Source organism: Seriola aureovittata, chromosome 12 (genome assembly GCF_021018895.1).
Source record: "Seriola aureovittata isolate HTS-2021-v1 ecotype China chromosome 12, ASM2101889v1, whole genome shotgun sequence".
In the NCBI taxonomy this organism is placed as follows: domain Eukaryota; kingdom Metazoa; phylum Chordata; class Actinopteri; order Carangiformes; family Carangidae; genus Seriola; species Seriola aureovittata.
This window is the reverse complement of record NC_079375.1, coordinates 17,344,606-17,369,498: the sequence shown is the minus strand read 5'-3', so window position 1 is coordinate 17,369,498 and position 24,893 is coordinate 17,344,606. Positions and strand designations below refer to the sequence as shown.

Here is a 24,893-nt window from a genome sequence, read left to right as displayed (position 1 = left end):
AAAAGTCATATTATAGTAAGGCATTAAAGTTTGAAAAAATGTCATAGTATAGTAAGGCATGAAAAGTCATAGTATAGTAAGACACAAAAATGTAAAAAAATGTCATAGTATAGTAAGGCATAAAAATGTGAAAAAATGTCATAGTATAGTAAGGCATGAAAAGTCATAGTATAGTAAGGCATAAAAATGTCAAAAAACGTCATAGTATAGTAAGGCATGAAAAGTCATATTATAGTAAGGTATAAAAATTTGAAAAAACGTCATAGTATAGTAAGGCATAAAGGTCATAGTATAGTAAGGCATAAAAATGTGAAAAAATGTCATAGTATAGTAAGGCATGAAAAGTCATTATAGTAAGGCATAAAAATGTGAAAAAATGTCATAGTATAGTAAGGCATGAAAAGTCATAGTATAGTAAGGCATAAAAATGTCAAAAAACGTCATAGTATAGTAAGGCATGAAAAGTCATATTATAGTAAGGTATAAAAATTTGAAAAAACGTCATAGTATAGTAAGGCATAAAAATGTGAAAAAACGACAGTATAGTAAGACATAAAAATGTAAAAAAACGGCATAGTATAGTAAGGCATAAGAAGTCACAGTATAGTAAGGCATAAAAATGTAAAAAAAAAAAAGTCATAGTATAGTAAGTCATAAAAAGTCATAGTATAGTAAGGTATAAAAATTTGAAAAAACATCGTAGTATAGTAAGGCATAAAATGTCATAGTATAGTAAGACATAAAAATGTAAAAAAACATCATAGTATAGTAAGGCATGAAAAGTCATAGTATAGTAAGGCATAAAAATTTGAAAAATATCATAGTATAGTAAGGCATTAAAAGTCATAGTATAGTAAGGCATAAAAATGTTAAAAAAATGTCATAGTATAGTAAGGCATAAAAAGTCATAATATAGCAAGGCATAAAATGTCATAGTATAGTAAGACATTAAAATGTCAAAAAAACATTATAGTATAGTAAGGCATAAAAATGTGAAAAAACGTCATAGTATAGTAAGGCATGAAAAGTCATAGTATAGTAAGGTATAAAAATTTGAAAAAACATCATAGTATAGTAAGGCATAAAATGTCATAGTATAGTAAGGCATTAAAGTTTGAAAAAACGTCATAGTATAGTAAGGCATGAAAAGTCATAGTATAGTAAGACACAAAAATGTAAAAAAATGTCATAGTATAATAAGGCATAAAAAGTCATTGAATAGTAAGGCATAAAACTGTGAAAAAACGGCATAGTATAGTAAGGCATAAAAATGTAAAAAAAAATGTCATAGTATAGTAAGTCATGAAAAGTCATAGTATAGTAAGGTATAAAAATTTGAAAAAACGTCATAGTATAGTAAGGCATAAAAGTCACGATATAGTAAGGACGAAAATATTTGAAAAAACATCATAGTATAGTAAGGCATAAAAATGTGAAAAAACATCATAGTATAGTAAGGCATGAAAAGTCATATTATAGTAAGGTATAAAAATTTGAAAAAACGTCATAGTATAGTAAGGCATAAAATGTCATAGTATAGTAAGGCACAAAAATGTAAAAAAAATGTCATAATATAATAAGGTATAAAAAGTCATAATATAGTAAGGCATAAAATGTCATAGTATAGTAAGACATTAAAATGTCAAAAAAAACGTCATAGTATAGTAAGGCATAAAAAGTCATAGTATAGTAAGGCACAAAAATGTAAAAAAAAAATGTCAGTATAATAAGGTATAAAAAGTCATAATATAGTAAGGCATAAAATGTCATAGTATAGTAAGACATTAAAATGTCAAAAAAAACGTCATAGTATAGTAAGGCATAAAAGTCATAATATAGTAAGGACCAAAATATTTGAAAAAACATCATAGTATAGTAAGGCATAAAAATTTGAAAAAACGTCATAGTACAGTAAGGCATAAAAAGTCATTGAATAGTAAGGCATAAAAATGTGAAAAAACGGCATAGTATAGTAGGGCATGAAAAATCATAGTATAGTAAGGCATAAAAATGTGAAAAAACGACTTAGTATAGTAAGGCATTAAAAGTCATAGTATAGTAAGACACAAAAATAGAAAAAAATGTCATAGTATAGTAAGGCATAAAAAGTCATTGAATAGTAAGGCATAAAAATGTGAAAAAACGGCATAGTATAGTAAGGCATAAAAAGTTATAATATAGTAAGGCATAAAAATGTAAAAAAAAAATGTCATAGTATAGTAAGGCATAAAAAGTCATACTATAGTAAGGCATAAAAATGTCACAGTGTGGTAAGGCATAAATATGTTAAAAAACGTCATAGCATAGTAAGGCATGAAAAGTCATTGAATAGTACGGCATAAAAATGTGAAAAAACGGCATAGTATAGTAAGGCATAAAAGGTCATAGTATAGTAAGGCATAAAATGTCATAGTATTGTATGACATTAAAATGTCAAAAAAACATCATAGTATAGTAAGGCATAAAAAGTCATAGTATAGTAAGGCATAAAAATGTGAAAAAATGTCATAGTATAGTAAGGCATAAAAAGTCATCGAATAGTAAGGCATAAATATGTCAAAAAACGGAATAATATAGTAAGGCATGAAGAGTCATAGTATAGTAAGGCATAAAAAGTCATAAAGTAAGGCATAAAATGTCATAGTATAGTAAGACATTAAAATGTCATAAAAACGTCATGGTATAGTAAGGCATGAAAATCTCAAAAAACATTACAATGTGGTAAGTCATAAAGGTGTCAACAAGTATCATACTATAGAAAGGCCTAACAACATAGGTTATAAAATGTCATACTATAGTAAGGCCTTAAAAGTTATAATATAGTAACCCATAAAATGTCATAGTATAGTAGGTTATAAAAAGTCATAGTATAGTAAGGCATAAAAATGTCATCATATAGTACATCATAAAGTTATAATATTGTAATGCATAAAATGTTATAGTATAGTAAGGCATAAAAAGTTATAGGATAGTAAGTTATAAAGTCATAATATAGTACGTCATAAAGTCATAACATAGTAAGGAATAAAAAGTCATAGCATAGTAAATCAAAAAGTCATAATATAGTAAGGCATAAAGTCATAACATAGTAAGGAACAAAAAGTAATAATATAGTCAGGCTCAAAAAGTCATAGTATAGTACATCATAAAGTCATAGCATAAAGGCATAAGGTCAAAAGGTCCTAGTATAGTAAGGCATAAAATGCTATAGTATAGTATGGTATAAAAAAGTCATTATATTCATTTTCATTTTCATGGGATTCTTCGACAGAAATTGAACTCATACTTTGACATATCCTCCATTTTATGTTTACTCCTGCTAGCAACCTGACTGTTAGCCTACAGAAGACAGAAACCAGAGTTAGCTTGCTAGTTAACACTAGCTAACATGGTTACATATCATCAGCTGACATGTTTCTGGTGACTTCAAATAGCCCCGCCCTTTCAGTCATTCAAATGTTAGCATGCCTAGATCGGCTGTCCTGGAGATGTAGCGTCTTGGAGGGCGCATTGGAATGATTTAATATGACTTCACTCCAAACAAAGTGTGAACGAGGCCCCCTGGTGGCCACAGGGGCCCTAACCAGCCACTTAGCTGGCTTATACATTGGCCCAGCCTTGCTGATGCCTCTTGGATTGAGACAGCAGGATGTTATATTGACACAAAGCTTCGGCTTCAGGCTTCCACTGCAGTGAGCGCTCAGTCTGTTCTCTACGTGACCGCTGACCTCCCTGTGGAGGGGGGGAGGGTACTATCACACATCACCACATGTTTTAAATGTTCAGTCCAGAGTGGAGAAAAAATTTGCTAGAAAGTCTAGAAAACAGAACAATGGGACTTCAGAACATTTTCTCTTAACCCTTTAGTGTAAAATTACAAGAATCATCATGAGTTACTGATTGTCAGTCTGAGTAAACACAGTCATACTCTGTAGCAATATATGGCAGAGGTGATCCTACTTTGATTTAGGACTGAAACTAGCACTTTCATCACAAATGAATCTTCCAATCATTTTCCCTTTTACTTAAACAGTTGATTTATAAAAGGTCAGACAATAGTGAAAAATAACTATCTCTTTCATCCCAACACTGAGGTTTTTCAGACGAAAGAATGTTTGTATAATGTTTGACAAGGAAATGCAGCAAACTCTTAACTTATCCTCTAACTTCACTTAAAGAGGCTGGGACCTGTAAATATTTAGCATTTTTGCTAGACAAATGACAAAGTATTATCAAAATCATTGCCAATCAGTTTGCTGTCCATTTACTAATCCTTTCAGTTTTAGTTCAGTTCATAAAATGCTACAAGAGTGAAATAGGATCCTAACCAGAATGCATGCTGACATCCTACATTTGCTTTTGTCTGAACTGTGACCTATAACCTACATATCTTTAATTCATACTGGTGTAAAAGAGAAATTTGAATATAGAAGTTTCATAGGGGACCTTTAACAAAAGTGTTTAATTTTCTATTGACTCATCATTTCAGGATTATTCTTAAGTAGGTGTTCAAAAGAAATAAAAACACACATTTCCATTAAAATGTTAGATCCAGGCCAATCCCACTGATCTATTAATTTTCTAAAGAATTAACATTGTTCTGTTTTCAGATGAGCAAAGAAAAACATTTTTGAGCTGCAGTTCTCCCCACCACCATCACCACCACCATTATTCATGGTTTGATCTGCTGCTCTGATGCAGGCATCTCTACTGCCATCATGTGGTGAAGATGCTGCACATTACTCCTCTGCACCCAGCTCAAATAAAGACACAAAGCCACAAGTTCTTATTTTACAGTAAAAAAATGAAACCAAAAAACAAGACTTTATTAAAGAAGCATAAAAAATAAAACTCTTGATACATTTCTCATAACCGTCAAGTCAGCTCAAATTATATGATTATACAATTTTCCCGGGTCACGGTTAAAAGGTCCATAAACTTTCAAATAAAATATATTTCAATTTTAAAATTTCTTCAATAGTTTTCTCATTTTGTTATAAATTGCCTATATGTAGTACACAGGAAATAAGGAAAATAAAAAATGGAAAATAAAAATAAATTTGAAGTAATAAAAAGGGTCACATTATTGTCTGGGATATTTAGGTAAGCAAATAAATTGTAAAAAATAAAATGTGTAAAAATTTTTTTTTTTTTTTTTTTTAAATCTTAAAAATTATTAGCTAATGCCAGGTGGCTTGAAGACATGCAGATGGTTAACTTACAAATAATGATACATGTTCTTTAGAAACTACACTTATCTTCAATTAAGTCATTTTGCTTTTGAAAACAAGATCCCAATGATTGTATTCAGGGTATATACACACACAGGTCAGGACTGAAACCTAGTTTGCTGACGTTTTACATTTTGGTTCTGCATACAAAGAGAATTAAAGCAAAAATAGAAGAGCGGAGGCTTAAGGGGAGTCTGTCACCCCTTAATGGCGTGGCTCTCTTTGCATCCCCCCTCTAATCACAAAAAAAAAAAGGTCAGAGGTCACTGGCTAGCATGCCTCAGGAAACCCTGTTTTCAAACCTTTAGGAAGGAAATGGGGGAGGGGGTAAGTTTGGCTAACAAAAAATAAAATAAAATAAAAATCAGCAGTCAATCTGAAAACATTTGTACCTTTTTAACAATTAAACTACTGTACATTAAACCCTAACATTCTCTCATTGGCCAGAAAAATCCCAGTGCAGCACCAGGACTGACATTAGACCCATCTGGCAAAATACAACAATTTCTTTAATACGTCGACTTGGACAGTTTGAAGATGGGCTGCAAGATTGGCCTCAACAGACTCACACAGTAGACACGACTGATCTGTTCACTCAGACATATTCGTGGCCCTGCATCTGTTCAGAGTGTGCACGAGTAAGAAGATGAAATGCGACGCCCGACATCAGACGGGATGGGTTGCCAGTTTTGACGAGAATGAGAACAGGGTTGCCAGGTCTACGATGCACTGCAAGAGTTTTGACTGACAACTTGAGTGGACCTCCTGCTGCAACCAAAGCACCATGGGATAGCCTTTAGAAAGACTACCAGTACAGCTCCTGGGCAGATTTTTCCTACACGTGTGGACACATGAATCAGTGCACTGCTGCGCTCAACCAGGACAGCTGCTTATTAGATTCCTACTGCCCCTGTCACCCAAGTAGCAAACAAACAGTCAAGACAGCAAATAAGTCGAACATTACACTGGCTGGAGCACCAAAGCACAGCAGCAACTGCCCATTTTCACCTATCATTTACTCAAGTAGAGTTACCCTTTTTTCCTTGTTATTAAAACCCCACAACCCATCCTGATCTGCGGCTACGTCCAGGGTGGAGGACACACTGTGACGGCGATGCCCTACACTCTAATAGGATCTGAATGTGATGACTGTGTAGGGACAGTTAAGAAAATAATTAATAACAACAAGCAAAAACATTCTGCAGCTGCTGGGATTTGAACACAAAGAGTGTCTGGAAGCCCTGGATGACCTAGCTACTAGCTGCCATAAAGGATAAGTTGATTCTTTCCTACTGTGCGAGCCTGAAAAATGTGATCATGTGTCTGTGCAGTCAGAGGAAGCCCTTGAGAATTAGGTATGTGTCATTTTAATTCAGTTGTCATGGCTTGTCTCATTCTATGAGCTAATTCCATGTTATGTTCAAAAGGGCCACAAACAGCAACCGTGTACCATCACACAGACATCGCCCAAATCTTCCGTACAGTATTAACACTATAGGAGGCAGTTACTGCAAACTCTTGAGAGAAAAAAACAAAAAAAACAAACAACAAAAAAAAAGCACAAACACAAAAACAGGATGCAACTGCCTCATCGGAAGTTATGCTATGAAACACAGGACAAATCGCAAACAACTAACCATATAGTGCACTACATTTGGCCGGGAGTACAGCGCTATATGGGTGTGACAGTGTGTCATCTGAGAGTGCCATACAGCTTTGCTGTGAGAGTGGGGTGGAAGACCAAAACTTAACAAAACAGTAAGAACTGTTTCTTTTTGTTTTTTTTTTTTTTGCTTTTTTTTTTTTAGATTTTTTACTTTTTAGAGGGGCTGTGGGTTACAGTGCATGAAAAAAAAATGCTTCAATCGAGCCCCTTACTATTGTTTCATGTGGGAGGAGTGGACATCTCTCCTTAACCTTATTGGACAAAACATTCACGTGTGACATCAGAAAAGCCCTATCTTATCCTAAAATTCAAAATATGTCTGTAAGCCACACACTCGACAGTCAAGAGTCAAAAACTAGTATAAAACACTAAATGAGTCGATCTAAGTGTAACAGACAGGATATGACAGGAAAATGTCCCGGTGTGGATGGATCAGAGCATCGCCTTCCTATAAGACTGAGTGAAGTGAAGGAGAGGGGCAGCAGGACAGAAACCAGACCTTCTCAAGGTGAGGACATATAACGATGCCGACATGAAGAACAGCATGAGTGGGCATTACTCTCACACACACACACACACACATGCGCGCGCAAGATAGAGAGATGTAAAGGGATTGTCAGGCAGCCCAAACGTACAGACCTCAGACACATTCCTTCAGTATCACTAATGGTACGTTTCTGACGTATTAAAGGATAATTAATGTGAATTGATGCAGCAGCCACATTTGAAATGTGGGGTAAACTCATCCAAATTCATCCAACATGTTATTGAGTTTGATCAGGAATTACGAGACGACTATTAATAGCATTCATTTGGCATTACTGATGGCTAATTTTTCTTCTGTGGCAACGAGAAACAGGAATTCATCCTTAAGAGGTCCCTCGGGTGTATTGTTCTGCTTGGTGCCTGACTACATGCCGACCTTTAAAAAAGTTCCAAGCTTACAGAAAAATAGCAACCCCGCCGCTTCATGTCACAAACAACAGCATGAGTGAGAGCAGAGGAGAAAGCAAGGGGTTTGTTTGTTGGAACAGTTTGCGTCCTGTCAAGAACATTAAAATAAGGAGTAGAAAAGTGCAGGCCTCAGTGACAGCTTCATCGAAAAATATCTGTTAAGTACAAAAGTGTCAAAAGGAAAGGCTGTGAGAGAGAAAGCAGGCAGAGATCTGAAGAAGCCAGAATGAAGAAATGTTGAGACAGACCGGCGGCCAGCGATGCAGGCTGCTCCGGGTCAAAATGAAGGCCTGAAGAGAGATAAGACACTAGTTTCCTTCCATAAGTTCACCACCTAGAGACTGTCTGAGCCCCAACTGTCTGCAGACCAGTTTCAATTAACTTCACTCTGAAAATAAGTCATTGTCATTATTATTATTATTATTATTGTTATTATTAATCTTGACAGTTATGAGCAATAAATCAACATCCTTATAGTATCATCATCTCTATTAATGTATTTATTATGGTCCATCATGTGTGTGTGAAGGTTATTAGTGTGAATCCTTCCATCGCCTCCGCCACAGCTGGTGCCCCACTCAAGTCCTCTTCCTGTCACCCAACCCTCATATTTTATCCCCCACCCCACCCCCCTGCTCGGGGCATTAAGAGAAGATGCGGATGCACTGTGTGGTTGGGGTGTGGCAGACAGGGCACTCTGGCTCAGCTGACTGGCAGATTTGCCCGGCACACTCCATGCAGAACAGGTTGTGGCCACAAGGCACCAGGGCTGCTGTCACCTCGCTCTCGAAACACACAAAGCAGTCCCTGTTGACCCCGGGGCCAACGCCGACCAGACCCGCGACCCCAGGGCCAGAGCTGCCTTTCAGCCGGCTCAGCATCCCCGAGCTGAGACCGACGCCGCTGCTGCCTCCCTCTGAGTCAGTGGGAGAGCCACCAGGTAGAGAGGAGGCCGAGCAGGAGGAGTAACCGGTCGACGAGCCGCCAGAGCTAGAACTGGAGGCTCCAGAGAAGGAGCCGCCTCCTGCGCTGCCAGACTGTAGCCATGAGAGAGTGCTGAGGGGGTCGCTCTGTGCACGACGGGCTAGCGGGTGATCCAGAGGGCCCACGCCTGTGTCCTGAGGCAGAGTTGGAGACAATCGTGGAGTGATGGCGCCACCGCTGAGGCCGCTACTGTTGCGACGTAGAGGCTGCTGCTGGGAGGAGCCGGCTGTCTTATTGCCTGTTCCACCGTTGACGAAAGGCGCCCATATGTTGGAAGCACTGAACTCAAAGCCCAGTTCATCTGAGGAGGGCAGTCCTGGGGTGGAATCGCCCCCAAAAGTGAATCCTCCTCCAGCACTGCTGGAGCCTGTGCTAAAAGGGCTAGTGGGACTGCCTCCCTCGTTGGCTTTGCGGGTGGTGCTGAAGCTGTCTGAGCTCATCCCGCTGTTGTGCGTGTGATAGGCGACGGAGGAGGACATCTTCCGGTTGGAGGAGTGGTGCATGGACATGGGAATAGGAGGAGGGGGGGAAGGTGGAGGCGGAGGGGGGGCAGAATGGTGATTGGTAGCCCTGGACCACAGAGATGCTCCAAGTCCTCCACTCAGAGAGCCCAGGCCTTCCAGACTGACATCAGTGCCGTTGGTGTGGAAGTCGTTGTCTCCCTGCAGGTCCACAAAGGTTCCAGTTCGCAGGGTGATGTGGGTCTCGATCTCCTCTCTCGCTCGGTCCACATTTTCTGGCATCCCAGTCACCTCAAACACAGGGTCTTTCTCTCGACTAGGTGTCACGATGTAGGTGTGAGTCTGTTGCTGGATGCGCTTGATAGTTGCTCCCTTCGGTCCAACAACTAGACCAACTACTCTGTAGGGCACCCTGACCTGGATGAATGATATAAAAATATTTTAATGTCTGAATAACAAAAACTTTACTTTCTAGAGATGTTAATAAAACTAGCATCAAATAATTCCTTTGTTATCTGGCAAGCATAAAACAAAAACACAACATGATGACTAAGCCACAGGTTTCTGTACCTGTATGGTGGTCTGTCCAGGTAGGTGTGGTGGTCCAGGAAGCGAGCCCCCTCCACCAGGTCCTCCAGCTTTGCAGCGGGATGCCCGGATCATAGAGAAATGCTCAGCCGCAGAGACAATTTCACGTTTGGCCATCTCCACATCCTCCCTGCGTCCCGTCACGATGAAAACAGGATCCTCGCCCCTCACGGGAGTCTTTATGTAGGTGTTTGTTTTGGCACGCAAGGCCTTGATCTTACAACCTGGAAGGTGCAGAAAGGAGAAGCACATGGGCATTAGTTTTATAAAATAAACACAAAAATTTCATATACACTTGTATATACACACTGTAGCTATAAAGATGTGGTTATGTAATCAAATAAAATCGGTTCATTTAAACGCTCTGTTGCACGTTTATTAAGACATTGTTAAAACTATTTCTATCTGATACAACTGACCTGCAATAATCATTTTATCGAGGTTATAATGTTCAGTTTTTGTTGAAAACAAGAGATGCTGATCTAACTTTGTAGGTGGATTTTGGATGATGCAGTTTGTGGTGCTAGCATTTTTAATATTTAGTCTACATTCATTGAAATAAATTAGGTGGACAATATATTAAAACACCTCTTAGCATAAAGCAACAGTTCCAACAGCACATAGAGTGCAGCTTTTAAAATGGCAATAAAGTTGAATCAACACCTCTCTAAAACAGCTGAAATGAAAACTGAACACTGAAAGGGTTTATTGAAGGACTGTTGCATTAGCCTGATTGGTATATAAATAACTGTGATTATGTTCCATAAACAAACAAACACGTAGTCAAATAAAAGCAGTTCCAATATATTTCTGAATATGTAGACAAATAACTCAGCTGCATTGTGTGTAGTCGGTGCTGAATCTTCAAAAACAAACACCAGCAGGACAGAACTCCAACAAATGCACATTTTTATTATGGAAACCAACCATTCTCAAATGTATGTATTCATATCTAAATAACACTGAAAACAAATCCAGCAGCTATGTGGGATATTCATGAAGAGCCTGTCTGCCCAAATATACTGTCAATGGCTGCTGCACTGCTTGTGTCAACTCATGTTGCTCCACCAGCACCTACTGTGTGCTCTGTTTCTTTAAATATGGACGGTTCATTCCCGGCGACCAATAGGGCGCACAGAGTGTGATGTCATTCTGGGAAGCAGAAAGCATGGCTTTTTCAAACAAAGAGAACAATGCCATAACGCTACCGCGGCAGCGACGGGCAAACCAAACCCACAACATGATCCCGGTCAAAGTGTGCGGCATATGTTGGTAAAAACAAAAGAGAAAAATTACATGTATAAAAATGCCGCGGCTCGTACGCCAGCAGCAGCATCGGCAGACAGAGCTGGGTGCAGGGCGTAACACCGCCCAGTCCCGTGTTTGTGCGCCTGCTGCCCCGTTTCAGCCTAAAATCTGCTCAGCAAAGACAATTAATCTGCCATAAACATATATATGAGTTAGGAATGTGAGTTCAGTGTTGAAATGTGCCACTAAAGATCTATGATATATAAAATGGGGATATTTCGGTGTATTTCCTTTGTTTGGTGCAGGCTCCTAGACATGTCCAGACTCCCGACAATCTGCCGCTTTGTCTGACCCTCTCCCACCCCTCCCCCTCCCTCCTACTCATCAACCACACTCTCTCACCCACTCTGTCAAGGCATTGTCTAAATACTACTAAAAACGGCATGCAAATACAGTAGGTATGGCATTTTAATGGAGTAGCCGCATTATGTTGGCTTTAAAGACCCAAACAGTTAGTGCAGTCCGACCAGAGCACCGAGCTCAGTCTGTAAAAAGTTCACAGACCCTCCTCCTCACCAAGGAGCCACCCAAACAAAGAACAACCAGGCTGCATGCTGCCTGAACAAGCTGTCCATAAACATAAACAACATTTAATTCCTCATTCGGAACAGCATCTCACACACACTCGTGCTCTTACCTTGTCTCCCCACTATTTCAGCCACATGTTCTGAGCTGGGGACAGGCACACATTCAGTCATGTTGACACTTCTTTTCCTGCTGCAGAGGACGGAGCTTTGTTCCCCGTGGAGCATGGAGTGCGAGCCGGTCATGTGGTACCCGCCCGAGCCGTAGTACTCCGGGGATGGAGAGCAGGACGTCGGGGAGTCCCGTGACCCGCCGGGATGCTCCAGCATCTGTAGGTCCACGTACCCCCCTCCACCCACACCGTTGCAGCTCTCAGAACCCGGACCCTGGTTCCCATCCAGAGTGTCCACCAGCCCGCCTCCTCCGCTGCCACCGCCGCCCCCACAGTCCACTTTCTCCAGGGCCATGAGTGACAGCTGGTCCAGGGCAAAGCGGAGCGCCTCTTGGTGGTCCTCTTCCCGGGACTCCTGGTCTGTCTCTCGGGGCAGACCGACCCCGTTGTGCTGGCTGCTGATCACCACGTCGTGGTCCATAATCTCGGGGTGGAATAAAGGGCTAGGCATAGTCTCTCCGTGGATCTCACATCAGATCACGGATGCCTGTTTGTTGGGAGTGAGCTCACCCTGCTCTTCTTCCTCTGAAATAAAAATGGGAAAACAACAATAAGTCAAGTGTTTGTTTATCATTAAACACACAAAACAAGGCTGGGGGTGAGCCCCGTGGAGCCACAGATCATTCATAAACACCAGCAGACAGTAACAGTGTTGATTTGGGCGCCTTGCTTTGTCTGTTGTTGCTTCTTGTCTGACAACTGAAGCCATCCAGGCTGGTTGTTTTGTCAGGATAAAGCATGCCCGCCTTAACACAAGTGAACAAACTATTTCCCCGCACCGATAAGAAGAACCATTGTGGTACTAACTTCAGTCACACCTGTATGTGTTGCTCGAAATAAAAAAATGTAGATAAAAGAAGGATATAAGCTGTTGTTAGCTTCACCAGCCAAGCTAACAGGCTAGCTCCACATAGTCGGCACTCAGTCACGTTGTCGACCCCTTTGTTTGGGAGCACCACAGCTAGCTGTTAGCTCTGTTCTGTCAGCCGAACTTAGGCTCTTTCTCAAAGGCAGCCGTGTTGATTTTTAAAATTAAACAAGTGCTAAAACCACGCGAACTTACTTTATCTTGCCTTCGTCGACGAGGTCCTGTCTTCGGCTGTCGCCCAGCTCTTGAGGGAAAGATGAGAAGCAGCCAGGAGGAGAAGGAGAAGGTGGAGGAGGAGGAGGAGACCAACGTTGTGCTGTGCAGCGCTAGGAGCTAGCGGGTTAGCTAACTAGCAGGCAAAAAGGGGGGCGTAGGAGAAAAACGTTTAAAAACGCAAGGAGGGCACTGTTGTTTTTTCTCTGTCTGGAGAGTCAAACCATACTCCTGGGAGTGTCACTGGGTCCTCATTCTGCGTACCGTCAGGGAGACCGCAGCTCAAATCCAAGGTTAGCGGTTACCTTTAGTTAAAAAAAACAGTGATTCTCGGCTCAGTGCTGCTGCCTGACCCCGGTCGGTCCGCCGCCTTTGTCTCGCCAGGCGCACGCCGCTCCGTCTCCCGCACACGGCACTGACGTCACCCGCGACACAACAATGGGTTCAAAGGCCACATGCAGCAAGGGGAGAGCATCAACGCAAAGCCACTGTCACTGCCATTGTGTCTGCAGGGCACTATTTTATTTTCCTCCTATAGACCTTGTTTTTGTATCCTGACTGCTGATAAAATGTGGTCACGGTTGGGTGTGTTCATCATGGCTACCAATGAGGTGTTTTGGGTGGTCCAACTACAGCACTGAATGATGCTTATGCAGTGTGTGTGTATGTGTGTGCATTTATTTGTGTTCTGTAGGTTATTAAAAATTAACAATAAAAGGAATCACATAAGGGCAATGGGTTCATTTCAAATCATGCAAACAGTTAAATAAAATATTCAAAGCAAAACCTTCCCTCATACCAACAGTTGAAAGATATCAGTTTTAAGGACAGGTTTGTATTTTTTCAAGTTTATCTTAATACAACATCCACATGCCCACACCTACACTAAAAGTGTTCTTGGTCGTTGTAATTATTCCTGTTGTCCATGCTGCCTGTTAAGTGATTCCTTTGATTTTTTTTGAGTAGCAAATTCCCTCTTTGTGTTTTCTTGCAGAGCTGTGGTGGAGTGATAGTGACACAAAGGGGGAATTTAGGACTAAAAAGATAAATTCTTGGTTTGACTAACTGCTGTAGCCTCATTTTAGCTGTGGATGCATGACTGCAGATTTCATTTTGCTTTGAGAAGGGATCTCTTTTACAGCCAGACGTGCATACGGGCATGAAGGTATTGTTTTAAGATAGGCTTCTTAAAAGGAAGAAAGGACCACTATCTTAATCCTAAAACTTGTGTCCATCTACCTCAGCCTCCTAAGTGTATGAATGGTAATGATCAAAAAATAAATAAATAAATGACACACTCTACACCATTAACAAAAGAGCTGCATTTATTTGACAGTGATACAGAGACAAATAATGAATCTTGTAATGAGGTACAGTACATCAGGTTATGAGGTACATCAGTGTTGTATTTGTTTTTGTATTTTCTGAGGGTATACATCTTTTCTTTTTCTTTCTTCAAATGCAGTTGGCAAAACAATACAGACAATTCTTCTATTAATACAAATGACATGGCCCGAACTTTAAAACCATGTAAACTCAGATTATTGTGAGAATAACACCACTTTGAACTGTAAACCTTGAATCAGTCTAAATGTGATTATTCACAGCCACAAGAGTGCTGTGTGCATGTAAACATACTGCAAACTACACAACACTACCTACAGTGCCAGAGTTCAAATATAAAAGAGCAACATGTTCTTGTTGAACAGTTAAAAAGAAACACCATTAGAGGTTCTGAACACAAACTGATACAACACACACACACACACACACACACATACAGACACACAGATAGACAGACACACAGACAGACACACACACTTTTCATTCACATACATCAGGTTTGTGTTTTTAACTTTGAGCTTGAATAGCTGTTAACAGAGTGTAACACTGCATTGTTTAGAGCACCATCCAAAACTATCATACATTGGTAGAGGTAAAAATGAACTGAAAATTAAAACTCAAAGCACCCTTCAGGATTACATGGTCACATGTAAAAAATTAAATTTAAGAAACAAAGTCTTTGTTTAGGTTAACAAAATCTGCAGAATGTCTGCACTTAGGGTCTATTTGTTAAAAGTGTATAAAAAAAAAAATCTTCATGGATCCAATTATTTGAAAATAAAATGGAGTTCACCAGTAAACCTCATGTCAAACAAGCCTGTGGGAGAGATGAGACAGAGAGATGTTACATGTTTAGGAGTTTACTTAAGTGCATAACAGTTTAAGATAATCAAAGGCAACATGATGGCAGCAATACGCTAATCATTACCGTGTACCTTGGCTATAATTCCTCCTTGTCCACCTGCTCAACCTTTTCCTCTACTTTGCTGGCTGCTGCCTCTGCAGTGGTGTCCTCTATATGAGCCAACATGTCAGCCATAAGGGCTTCCTCAAGCCGCCTCCTCACATTCTGCACCAGGTCCTCCTGCTTCCTGGAAGACACAGACAAGGAAAAAAAATTGCTGCTGGTGCTAACGAAAACAAACTTATCATGGCAAAGACTTGATAATTATGAACAGTATTTACTTTAAACATCCTCACAACTAATGTAATGTGTGTGTAGCAATTTAATGTGTTAATTTATTGTGCACAATCTTTACTTTGTTGTTAGAAATAATATATTATCTGATGGCCACCAAAGCACTGTGCAGTGCAAATTTAAACCTGAGCAGTTTTGGCACGATTGACTGAAGCGAGAGTTCCCCTAATCCTGGCAGTGTCTCGGCACTCATCACCCATTGAACTTAACAAGTTCAAAGCAGCAACACATGACAACAGTACAGTACATTAGGGTGTGTAATATATCAGCATCTGCCACAGACACCCATTTAGTCAGACCAGGGATGTCACAAGAACCGATACTTCAGTACCAAGTCGATGCCAAAATTCTGTCTGTAGTTATTTTTCTACAATACCATTCGAATTGAAGACACTGTAGATGTCAAAGCTACTGGAGATGTGACTCTTCTGCTGAAGCGTTCTAGTCTAACGCTGGACTTGAAGAGAAGAAGAAGACAGGGACAGTAAACAATAACATGTGGAATTGCACGGGAGGCAACAGGTCCACTGCAACTTGTGGAAAAAAACTCTTTATTGTGATTGGTACAGACTACCAAATTTCTGGTATCTTGACATTCCTACATCAGCCTATGTATACGATGAAAGGTTACTTAGCTGTGACATTCAGTTGTGAGCGACCCATATTGACTGTTTTAAACAAGGACTCTTGATCTCCTCATTGCAATAGTGATTCAGTGTCCAAAATGACAACAATTCACCATCAGATTAAAAAAGTCAGTTAGTTTTTAGTGTCAATACATTAAAAAAAAAATACAGGGTATGTCTGGCAATAATATTTAGACCCCTGTTGCCGGTGCACTGGACCCACAATTGTGGCCATTCAAGAACCATCTCTCCTTACCCAACTACTGAACAGTATGTATTGTGTATTTTTGTGTCATTTATAGTACATCATCTGGTAAACCTGTTGGTAGAACATCAAAACAATAGGAGAGGCTATTGATCATTTTAAAAGCATGGATTGTCAACAGAAAAGATGAAAAGTAGAAAACAGCAACTTCCTCTTCACAATACTAGAGCATTACTAGAGCTAAAAAACGAGAGTAGTGTAGTGATACAGTACTCCAGAATACAGTACTGTTCACCCTAGCACATTTTAAACTTGGTGCTCTTTCTCACGCAGACGACACATGTATACTCCATGTAACACCAATAACAACAATTTGACTTGTTCAGTAACTTAACATCATTACCCCGAACTAATTCACATTGACATTTTGAATTGCCACCTTAACCAGAACCCTATAAATGACAAAAAACATCTACTTAAAAAGAAGCCACCAGCAAGTGCATACAGCTGGGCTGTATGTGTGAACATCTTACCTGATGTCATCATCAGTCACTACGAAGGCTTTGCAAAGAGGCTGTGCTGTGTTGAGCCAGACTCCAGGATTTTTCTCCACTGCAGCGGTGAGCTGTCCAGTGACCGGTGAGGGGCTGGTGTGCAGCGCACTGGCGATGGAAGAAAGCAATGTTTTATCTGAACAGGCAGGGCCAACACCTAAGGAGAGTTAAAAAAGCAGAGGCACAGGTCAAGCTTGTTGAAAATTATCACTTGGAATAGTATATATTAGTCAAGTCTTTAGGTTACTCTTACCCTGTAAACCTTTAGGAAGATCCATAGTTTTCACCAGTTCCTCTGCAATATCAAATGCATTTAACCCGCTCAACTTCCTCTCCCAGAACAGCTGAAGATTCAAGCAAACCAAAAAAAAACAAGAAAGCCCTTGTTAAGTTTTGAACACATTAGGATATCTGTACTAGGACAAATTAACCCTTTAATACTATCTAAAAAAAAATGGAAAAGCCACAACCGAGTCATGACAAATCACCAGTCACAACTTGCAAGTACAGCAATTTCCTTTGACTCACTTGCAATTTTATAATATTAACAGCAATGATTTGTACTGTTTACTGACGAAGCTAAAAACAAACAAAAAAAGCATGAAAAAGAGAGAAGAACTGAAATGAGCATGTTTTCTGCCCTCTGACTTACTTGTTTGGGTTGGTCCACAGCCTTCTGCGGGTCAGTCTTCACCTTGTTGTTGGGGTGATTTGTTACCTTGGTCACTGGCTGTTTGAAGATGGACGCTGTCTGTCGAACTGGTAGTGTTGTGTTCAAGTCAGGCTTGGCCTTTAAGAGAAAAAAACATGACTGATTGGCCAAAATTCTGATAATTATATTTTATCATTTTTCTATCATAATAAAATAAGAATATGGTATTAAGGATTATATCAGTTTTACAAGGCACTGAATATTCCTCGCAATACAGTCACTGGTTAACCATAAAACAATGTCTGTGGGAGAGGTTTACCAGTAAGGAAGGCAACAATGTGGACTGGGCCAACTCTTGTAACTTTTCCACGTTAAAATGTCTAAAAATAACTAGACCTGTGTTTTATATTTTCTTTAGTTGTGTACTTACATTATCCCAAATGTTTCTAGCAATTTTCAAACGTAGAGAAATCTATGATTTTAATCATGGTAACAGTGCGTTTCATTTGGTCGCCTGTCAATGGCGTCATATCCCCTTTACGCATGTGTCAACATTGTGGTCGTCTGTCAGAAGTGGTCAAAATTGACTTTTTATCCAGTTTTAAGCCACATTTTTACATTACACTTTTCAGATCTTGGTAATTTTTAACCGGAAGAAACATTTTAGTCATCACACATCTGGATCTTAAGTTAACAGAGTTACAAACAGAGTAAACGTTAGCAGCAGTCGTAGAAACACTGATTTTTAAGTTGAAACTGACACTGAGGAAATCCTAACCAGAGGTAGCTGACTGCAATGGCGGTAATGGTGATGAAGACAACTCCCATGTTTTCATGCAACTTCACGACGTCAACAAGCCGTCTCTTGTTATTGTTTTCATTGAGAGATCTCCAGCAGCAGAAAATTACATTTTGTGCATTTCAATAGCTACAGAGTTCCACTGCTCACTGCTAATATGTAGATGTGTCCAAAATCCCTCCTAACTTTCTACCAAGTACACGAGATATAGTGTCAAAATTCTACTTTTAAATTAAGTCAGAAATCTAAATTTACTAGACTAATCTATTAAATGTTTATTATGTAGATCATAGTGAGTGAAGAAGAGTAATTTCAGACAAAGCAACTGTGCAACACAACTGCCGCTATGGCGACTTATCATTTGCAGCTTTATAGCTGACTGGCACAGAAAGCCACTGTTTAAAAAAGAAAGAAAAAAAAAAAGAACAAGTCTCATGACATCTTAACTACTATTTGCCCGAAGGCACATGGGAGACTTTGAAGTGGAAGAAGGTTGTATGATTTAATGACATCTAAACTGAGCTTTTTAGCTGTATTCTTTATATCAAATGCCTTCTCCTGAGTTCAAAACAAAACTGTGGATGTGTCCTGGAATGGCCAAGTCAGTCCAGGATTTAATTAATCCGAAATTTGTCTGGATTAGGAAAAATGCATTGTCTAGATGTACAACGCTGATACAGACCTATGCACAAAGAATCAAGCCTGACATTACTGTCAAAGATAGCTCCACTGTTCACTCTGGTTCACTTTAACATTGAAGACTCATCACTCTCAAAAAAGCATCATTAAAACCACTGTCATACAATTATGTAAAACAATTACATGAAAAGGTCTAGGGGAGTTAAACATGCCTCATAATACCAAAAGCAAATACAGTCTCACCCTGATTTGATGGTTGATGTTGTAGAGATTCTTGTGTCTGCTGCGCTGCACTTTGGCCAGGAGCAACCGTCCTCCCCGGGAGTGGCTGGCACTCACATCTGTGTGAAGGTTGCTGCCCAGACCACGGACTATCTGGGGCTTGTTGAGGATGCACTTAACGGGCGCACTAGAAAGAAAACCAGAAACTTCATCATCACAAGACCAGTGATCATTTCAACTGAAGAATTAAAGCAATTATGGCCCTGAACACCCACACATGGCTTCTCAGTTAATTCTGAATGACTGGACCTTTTCACAGGCAGATGCTGCACTTGGTTTTCTGAGGTCACCTAATTGTATAGAACTTTAAAAAGGATCAAAAGGTTGTTGTTACCTGCCTGACAGGTGCAATGACAAGGACTCAGGAGGTGTCAATCAAGCACATTTCACCCACTCTGAAAGAGGTGTCATCAGCTAAAGTGAAAAACACCTGTGTGGATGCTTTAAGGTGGATTTATAAACTGATACAGTTTTGTAGTTGAAAAACATTAAGGCTGGCTGCCTCTTCAAGCTGTGAGCTCGGAGTGACGTATAACTATTTAAGGGACTTGCAAGCAGATAAATCGGCGGTGAGCTACTCGTGAAGCAGCTTATTCTTCGCCTCCAAGTTTTAACAAGGTCCCTTTGACGTAGCCGTGATTTTTGTACCCTTATTTTTCATATAACTGGCCTAAGTGTGCCGGGGCCCATCGCACCGCAAGTCAAGCGTGTGTAAACAATGAAACTTAGCTAGCTAATCAAGCTAGCAGCGTCGTTAACGTCAACGTACCAGCAGCGACCAGCATTATCAATTACTGTTGCTTAAAGTTTCCTAACATCACGAAACCAAAAACTCTCTCGACCCTACGTTTACCTTCTGTAATACAAAGTGTAAATAAATAACCTAAACCTGTTCATTTGCTGCTGAGTGTTTCTCAACTACAAAACGCATGTCTCTATGTATGCATGCGTGCGTGCATTTCCTGCAGAGAAACTTTCATTTTAACATCTCCTTCGACTACACATTTAAAACTCCCACCTCTTTCTTTCCATGGTCCCGGTTGTCTTGATTTGCTTGCCTCTGATTACTGGCTCGATAGAAATAAGAAGCCAGCTCGCTGCTTCTTACTTCAGTCATGAATTTACACCGAGTCCGGTTTGTTATCGATCCCCGCTGTCTGTCTCCCGTCAGGACCTTTACAACTGTAGATCACTCCGCCAACCCCGTAACATAATAAGCACTGTAATCCATCCGCCGCACTCTTGTAAACTAGTCCGAAAATGATTTCATAGCAACCTTGCAGTACCTTACTTAGACATTTCAATGTTGTGCAACTTTGTAATCATAATCCACTATACTGTACATTTGAGGGGAAATATTGTACTATTGGTAAATAAACCAGTGCGTTAATATTTTACATTTAAGTTGTGATTACTTTAGATAAAGCTGTACTTCAAACTACTACATAAAAGTAAATAGTGGTATAAGTACTTTGACATAGCACCTCCAGGATCTGCTACAACAAAAAAATGCTGCTCAGAGGTAAACGTAACCATTTATTATTCTGCATAATAAATACTTGTACTTGTATGCACTTTGCTGCTAATACTTTCAGTGGACTGGAAATTCAGTGAATTTACATTGTATTTGATCGTAGATAACTCCAGTTCGACTTGGAAAGGTATGGGATTTAAAGACCTAGAAATACCTGTTATGCAGATACAAAATACAAGAAAAGCAGCCCTACTATCAGACATCAACACTGGAAACTGCACCTCACTTCCAAATCAATTGGTTGGACTGGTTGTGTAACAGTGTTAATCTTATTGTCTGTCAGCACATGAGTAAAACAGGCTTATAGTTTGAAACCTAAAATACTGGATTTTTATCCCTAGTCAATCAATCTTTCTCTAAATATACCTTTGAAATTATGATTAAAACATGACTGATTAGGCTCATAAATGCCAGATGAACACAGTGGAGGCACAATTCAATTACTATGACTTTCAGTCAGTGATGTGACACAGAACAAGTCCAAACTCCACTCATGAGTCTGCACCCGGCACAAAATCATCAATCAACCCAAAGCAAGTGCAATAATTACACACAACCACAACATGAGGTAAATCTCACATACTTTACTTCTTCTCTTCAAAACAATTACAGCATGACATGAATGACAGATTTTTATTTGTTTTGATCCATGGTACACAGGGGACTGATGATTAAAATAAATATCTGAACCCAACCCAACAGGAAAGGAAAAGAAAAGTCCATATATCATCTCCGTTTTCATTTTTCTTCCATTCATGTTTTCACTGGTGGAGGGAAGTTGAAATGCCAAACCCTGGTACATTTCAATTGGATGTTGATGGGGAACAATTCAATGTTGACTGAGCTGCAGGATGAAGACGACAGGCTTTCCAGTGGCCTGGCATTCAGGTGGACAACAGTGCAAGGTATCGGCTGCAGCAGTTCTTGTTCATTATTCAAGTCTTTGTGTAGTAAAACAGCACTGACCTGGCAGCAGAAAACAAAGAGTCATTATGTTGTACAGTAGAAATGTAGGTTTTGCTGTAACAGGCAAATCAAATACCGAGACTGGAAGGAAAGTTTGAGTTTGAGTGACATGGTTGGGAGTATGAGCATTTCACTTAAAAGCACATGTTTATGTTTTTGTTCAGCAATTAGACCTTATTCTGAAAACACTACCCAAATCTAACTCATCCAACATCTTAATACAAGACTTGTGGGTGAAACCAAAGGTTTAAATGCTACACATTTCCAGTGGTTGAAGGCTTTTCAGGCATTTCTTTCTTATTAGAAGCTGCTACATAGAGTACAGCCTTAAAATAGACCACTGTCCTGGATTCTGGTCTCCTGACACCTCTAAACTGCCCAGCTTATTGTCTCTGAATTTCACTCCGTTTGTCATTTCCACAGTCCTGACAGTTTTCTAGTCCCTGGTGATGAGGAGTTTTCCACAATCATCTTGCTGCCACCACAATGATTCTTTAAAAAAAAAAAAACTTATTAGCCAGGTGATGACATGTATCTTTTATTGTCCAAGGTAGCACTTAGTTTTCACAAAAAAAACATTTTCTGTCGGATTAAAGAATCTTTCCTCATCACCTTTTCACATGGCTGGTGCATAATGAGCTCCTGGAAATGTTCACTGCAGGTCAGTACGCTGAGAACAGTCAGTGTTTACACACAACCAGGTAAAGACCCAACATGAATAAACTTCAAAGGACGATTTGATCTGTCAAGTCGTCTTTTTTTGGACATCTGACATTCCCTCATCACAATTTCCATCTTGACATTGTTAAAGCAATCACACTCAAAGATGTGTTCGAGAATATTAAAATTGCTCTGTTTATTCTCCTACTTAGGGCATAAGCAACATACAGTGAAAGATTAAAATTATGACTTTCTTTGACTCTCGGCTTGTTAAACTAGCAAAATGTGTAAACAGGGAAAGTGCATGAAGTCACAACTGCCCGACACAAAAATTCAGTTTCTGAGTTGTTTCAGAGTAAGCTACATTGCGTATGTTCATTTAAATAAAGAAAGATGTCAAAATTCAGCTATATGGCTGTGATATGTGTTTAATAATTTAAGGACTAATATAGTTCCATCAGATTGAGGCATAAGATAATATTGGACTGTGACCACTCACACGATACATGTTAACAGGACTAATTACTTAAACAGGGGCAAATCTCCATCCAGTGCTGTCTGTGGTCCCTGGATGTAGGTCTGCCTCTGTTTCCATTATTTATTTGTGCATGAGTGCTGCTCTTGTGTGTTATTTTGCATCTGTTCTCTTTGCTGTGCTGAAACAATAGTGGGCAGGAAAAAAAAGATCTTCTATGCCCAACAAACATGTAATATGTGAAAAGACACATGGGATTTTAATGCCTGTGAGGACCAAGTGTGAAGGGTAGTAGCACTACCTTACACAGTTACACAGTAGACTTTAATGCTGCAGGCAGATTAGTATGTGCTTTTTTTAAAATCATGAACAATACTGTGAATTTGCTACAGGTGGGAAAAGAATGTGTAATCTTATCAATATGGAGAATTTGGAGCAAAGGGTCTTAAAATATCCTAAAACACCCATTCTGTAATAATATTAAACTAATTTGTGAACATTTTTAAATCTGTTTGCTTTGTGATTGTCTGATTTTTTTGTTTAGATTAATAGAAACAGATAACTACAGAGCATATTGAATTCAGACAATAATACAAAATGCAAGAAATGCGACTGAACAGTTAGAGCAGTAAATCAAAAGCCAAATTTAGATGTAGAGATTGGAACTGAGCAGGCCCATACTAGATATGTACAGCAGACAGTGTCAGGTTCTTGTTTCTGGCTTTAAAAGATGCAGTGGGTGCAGAAATATTGACCCTGACTGTGATTATTGAGCCAAAAATAAAAACAAACAAAAAAAAGTGGTAGTGCTTTAACTGTCCTTATTCATCTAGTGCCTTCCCACCTCCGCCACTTTTACTCAATGTCTGCAGTTATCTCTTACCTGTGTGCCACTACTCGTCCTTTTTGAATTTGCCGCTGATGTAAGGAACATAATCCAAAAACAATCGCCAGTCTGTGAAGTGGACCAGAGCTACGCCTCCAGCTGTGCCCCATACAGCCAGAGTTGGGATCCTGAGCAGTAGAGAACATTGTTAACATTTTTCTTGAATTCAAAGTGAAAATACAATGAAATCAATAAAAGTGATCAGAGAAAAAAAAAACAATACACAATTTTGACTTTGGTAACATTCTGAAGTATTTTAGGGAAAAAACACACAAATATTAATAAATACTACAGGTCAGGTTAAAGAGGCAGGTTGTTGTTTTGTGGAGTAAAGATTCAGTTGATTTGTCAGCTAGAAAATTATTCCTTGTACAATAAATATCAAACACCCAAGCTACAAAGTGTAATGCACCACAAAAAGCAATTTTAACCTTGATAGTCGGCAGTTTATTTATTGTGTTAAAATAGTTCCACAAATACAAATGTGAGGGGTTTCTATATCAACATCATTTTGACAGTAGACTCTGGCAGACGATATGACTGATTGACAAATTATCTACCTGACTAATCTATAATAAAAATAAGAGTTACAGCCCTTCAAATTAGACCAGTTACCTAGTTGGTTAAATTAAACACCTATTCTTTCAGAATTGATGCATGAAATTCACACTTTTACTAGGTAACGATTTTGTATTACTTCAAAAATGTATTTTTAACCATTTTGCCTGAGTTTAGCTGTCAGTGAGCTGAAGTCAGTTTGTCCCCACAGCGATGACCTCGGCTAAGCTAACAGCTAGCCAAGGACACATTGAGACTCTGTCAGCCCATGTCTTTCTTCTTTATGATTTTACGACTAATACGATATAAAAACACATCTTACCATGACTTGGCTATGGCCACATACTTCTGACCGACCATTTTACTGATCATTTTGGCTGAAATAAGTCCTCCTAACGCTGGACCCGCCGCTTTAGAAACTGAAAAGAACTTCCGATTTTCGATTGCTGACTACACCTTCTGCGCATGCGCCAAGAGTACTTCCGGCTATCCAAAAGCTAAAAGTCCCTTACAACAATAAAAGCCGGAGAAAACTGAATAACAGT

General features: G+C 39.4%; 3 protein-coding genes across 3 annotated transcripts; all 3 read right to left on the bottom strand.

Moving 5' to 3' along the window:
* Positions 1 to 4,783: 4,783 nt before the first annotated feature.
* On the bottom strand, positions 4,784 to 13,808 carry LOC130179255 (RNA-binding protein MEX3B). The gene is made up of 4 exons (XM_056392126.1): positions 12,953 to 13,808; positions 11,830 to 12,414; positions 9,867 to 10,108; positions 4,784 to 9,713 (listed from the first exon to the last, which is right to left on the bottom strand). Exons 2-4 carry the CDS (start codon positions 12,338 to 12,340, stop codon positions 8,496 to 8,498), a joined length of 1,971 nt encoding a protein of 656 aa, XP_056248101.1. The 5' UTR covers positions 12,341 to 12,414; positions 12,953 to 13,808; the 3' UTR covers positions 4,784 to 8,495.
* Positions 13,809 to 14,277: 469 nt separating this feature from the next.
* mbd3a (methyl-CpG binding domain protein 3a) lies at positions 14,278 to 20,451 on the bottom strand. Its single transcript, XM_056390376.1, has 7 exons — positions 20,288 to 20,451; positions 19,231 to 19,396; positions 17,550 to 17,687; positions 17,151 to 17,241; positions 16,877 to 17,054; positions 15,250 to 15,405; positions 14,278 to 15,131 (listed from the first exon to the last, which is right to left on the bottom strand). Exons 1-6 carry the CDS (start codon positions 20,299 to 20,301, stop codon positions 15,255 to 15,257), a joined length of 738 nt encoding a protein of 245 aa, XP_056246351.1. The 5' UTR covers positions 20,302 to 20,451; the 3' UTR covers positions 14,278 to 15,131; positions 15,250 to 15,254.
* Positions 20,452 to 21,367: 916 nt separating this feature from the next.
* On the bottom strand, positions 21,368 to 24,794 carry LOC130178582 (cytochrome b-c1 complex subunit 10). Its single transcript, XM_056390945.1, has 3 exons — positions 24,671 to 24,794; positions 23,788 to 23,918; positions 21,368 to 21,769 (listed from the first exon to the last, which is right to left on the bottom strand). The coding sequence occupies exons 1-2, from the start codon at positions 24,718 to 24,720 to the stop codon at positions 23,798 to 23,800; spliced, it is 171 nt and encodes a 56-aa protein (XP_056246920.1). The 5' UTR covers positions 24,721 to 24,794; the 3' UTR covers positions 21,368 to 21,769; positions 23,788 to 23,797.
* Between the last annotated feature and the right edge of the window lie 99 nt (positions 24,795 to 24,893).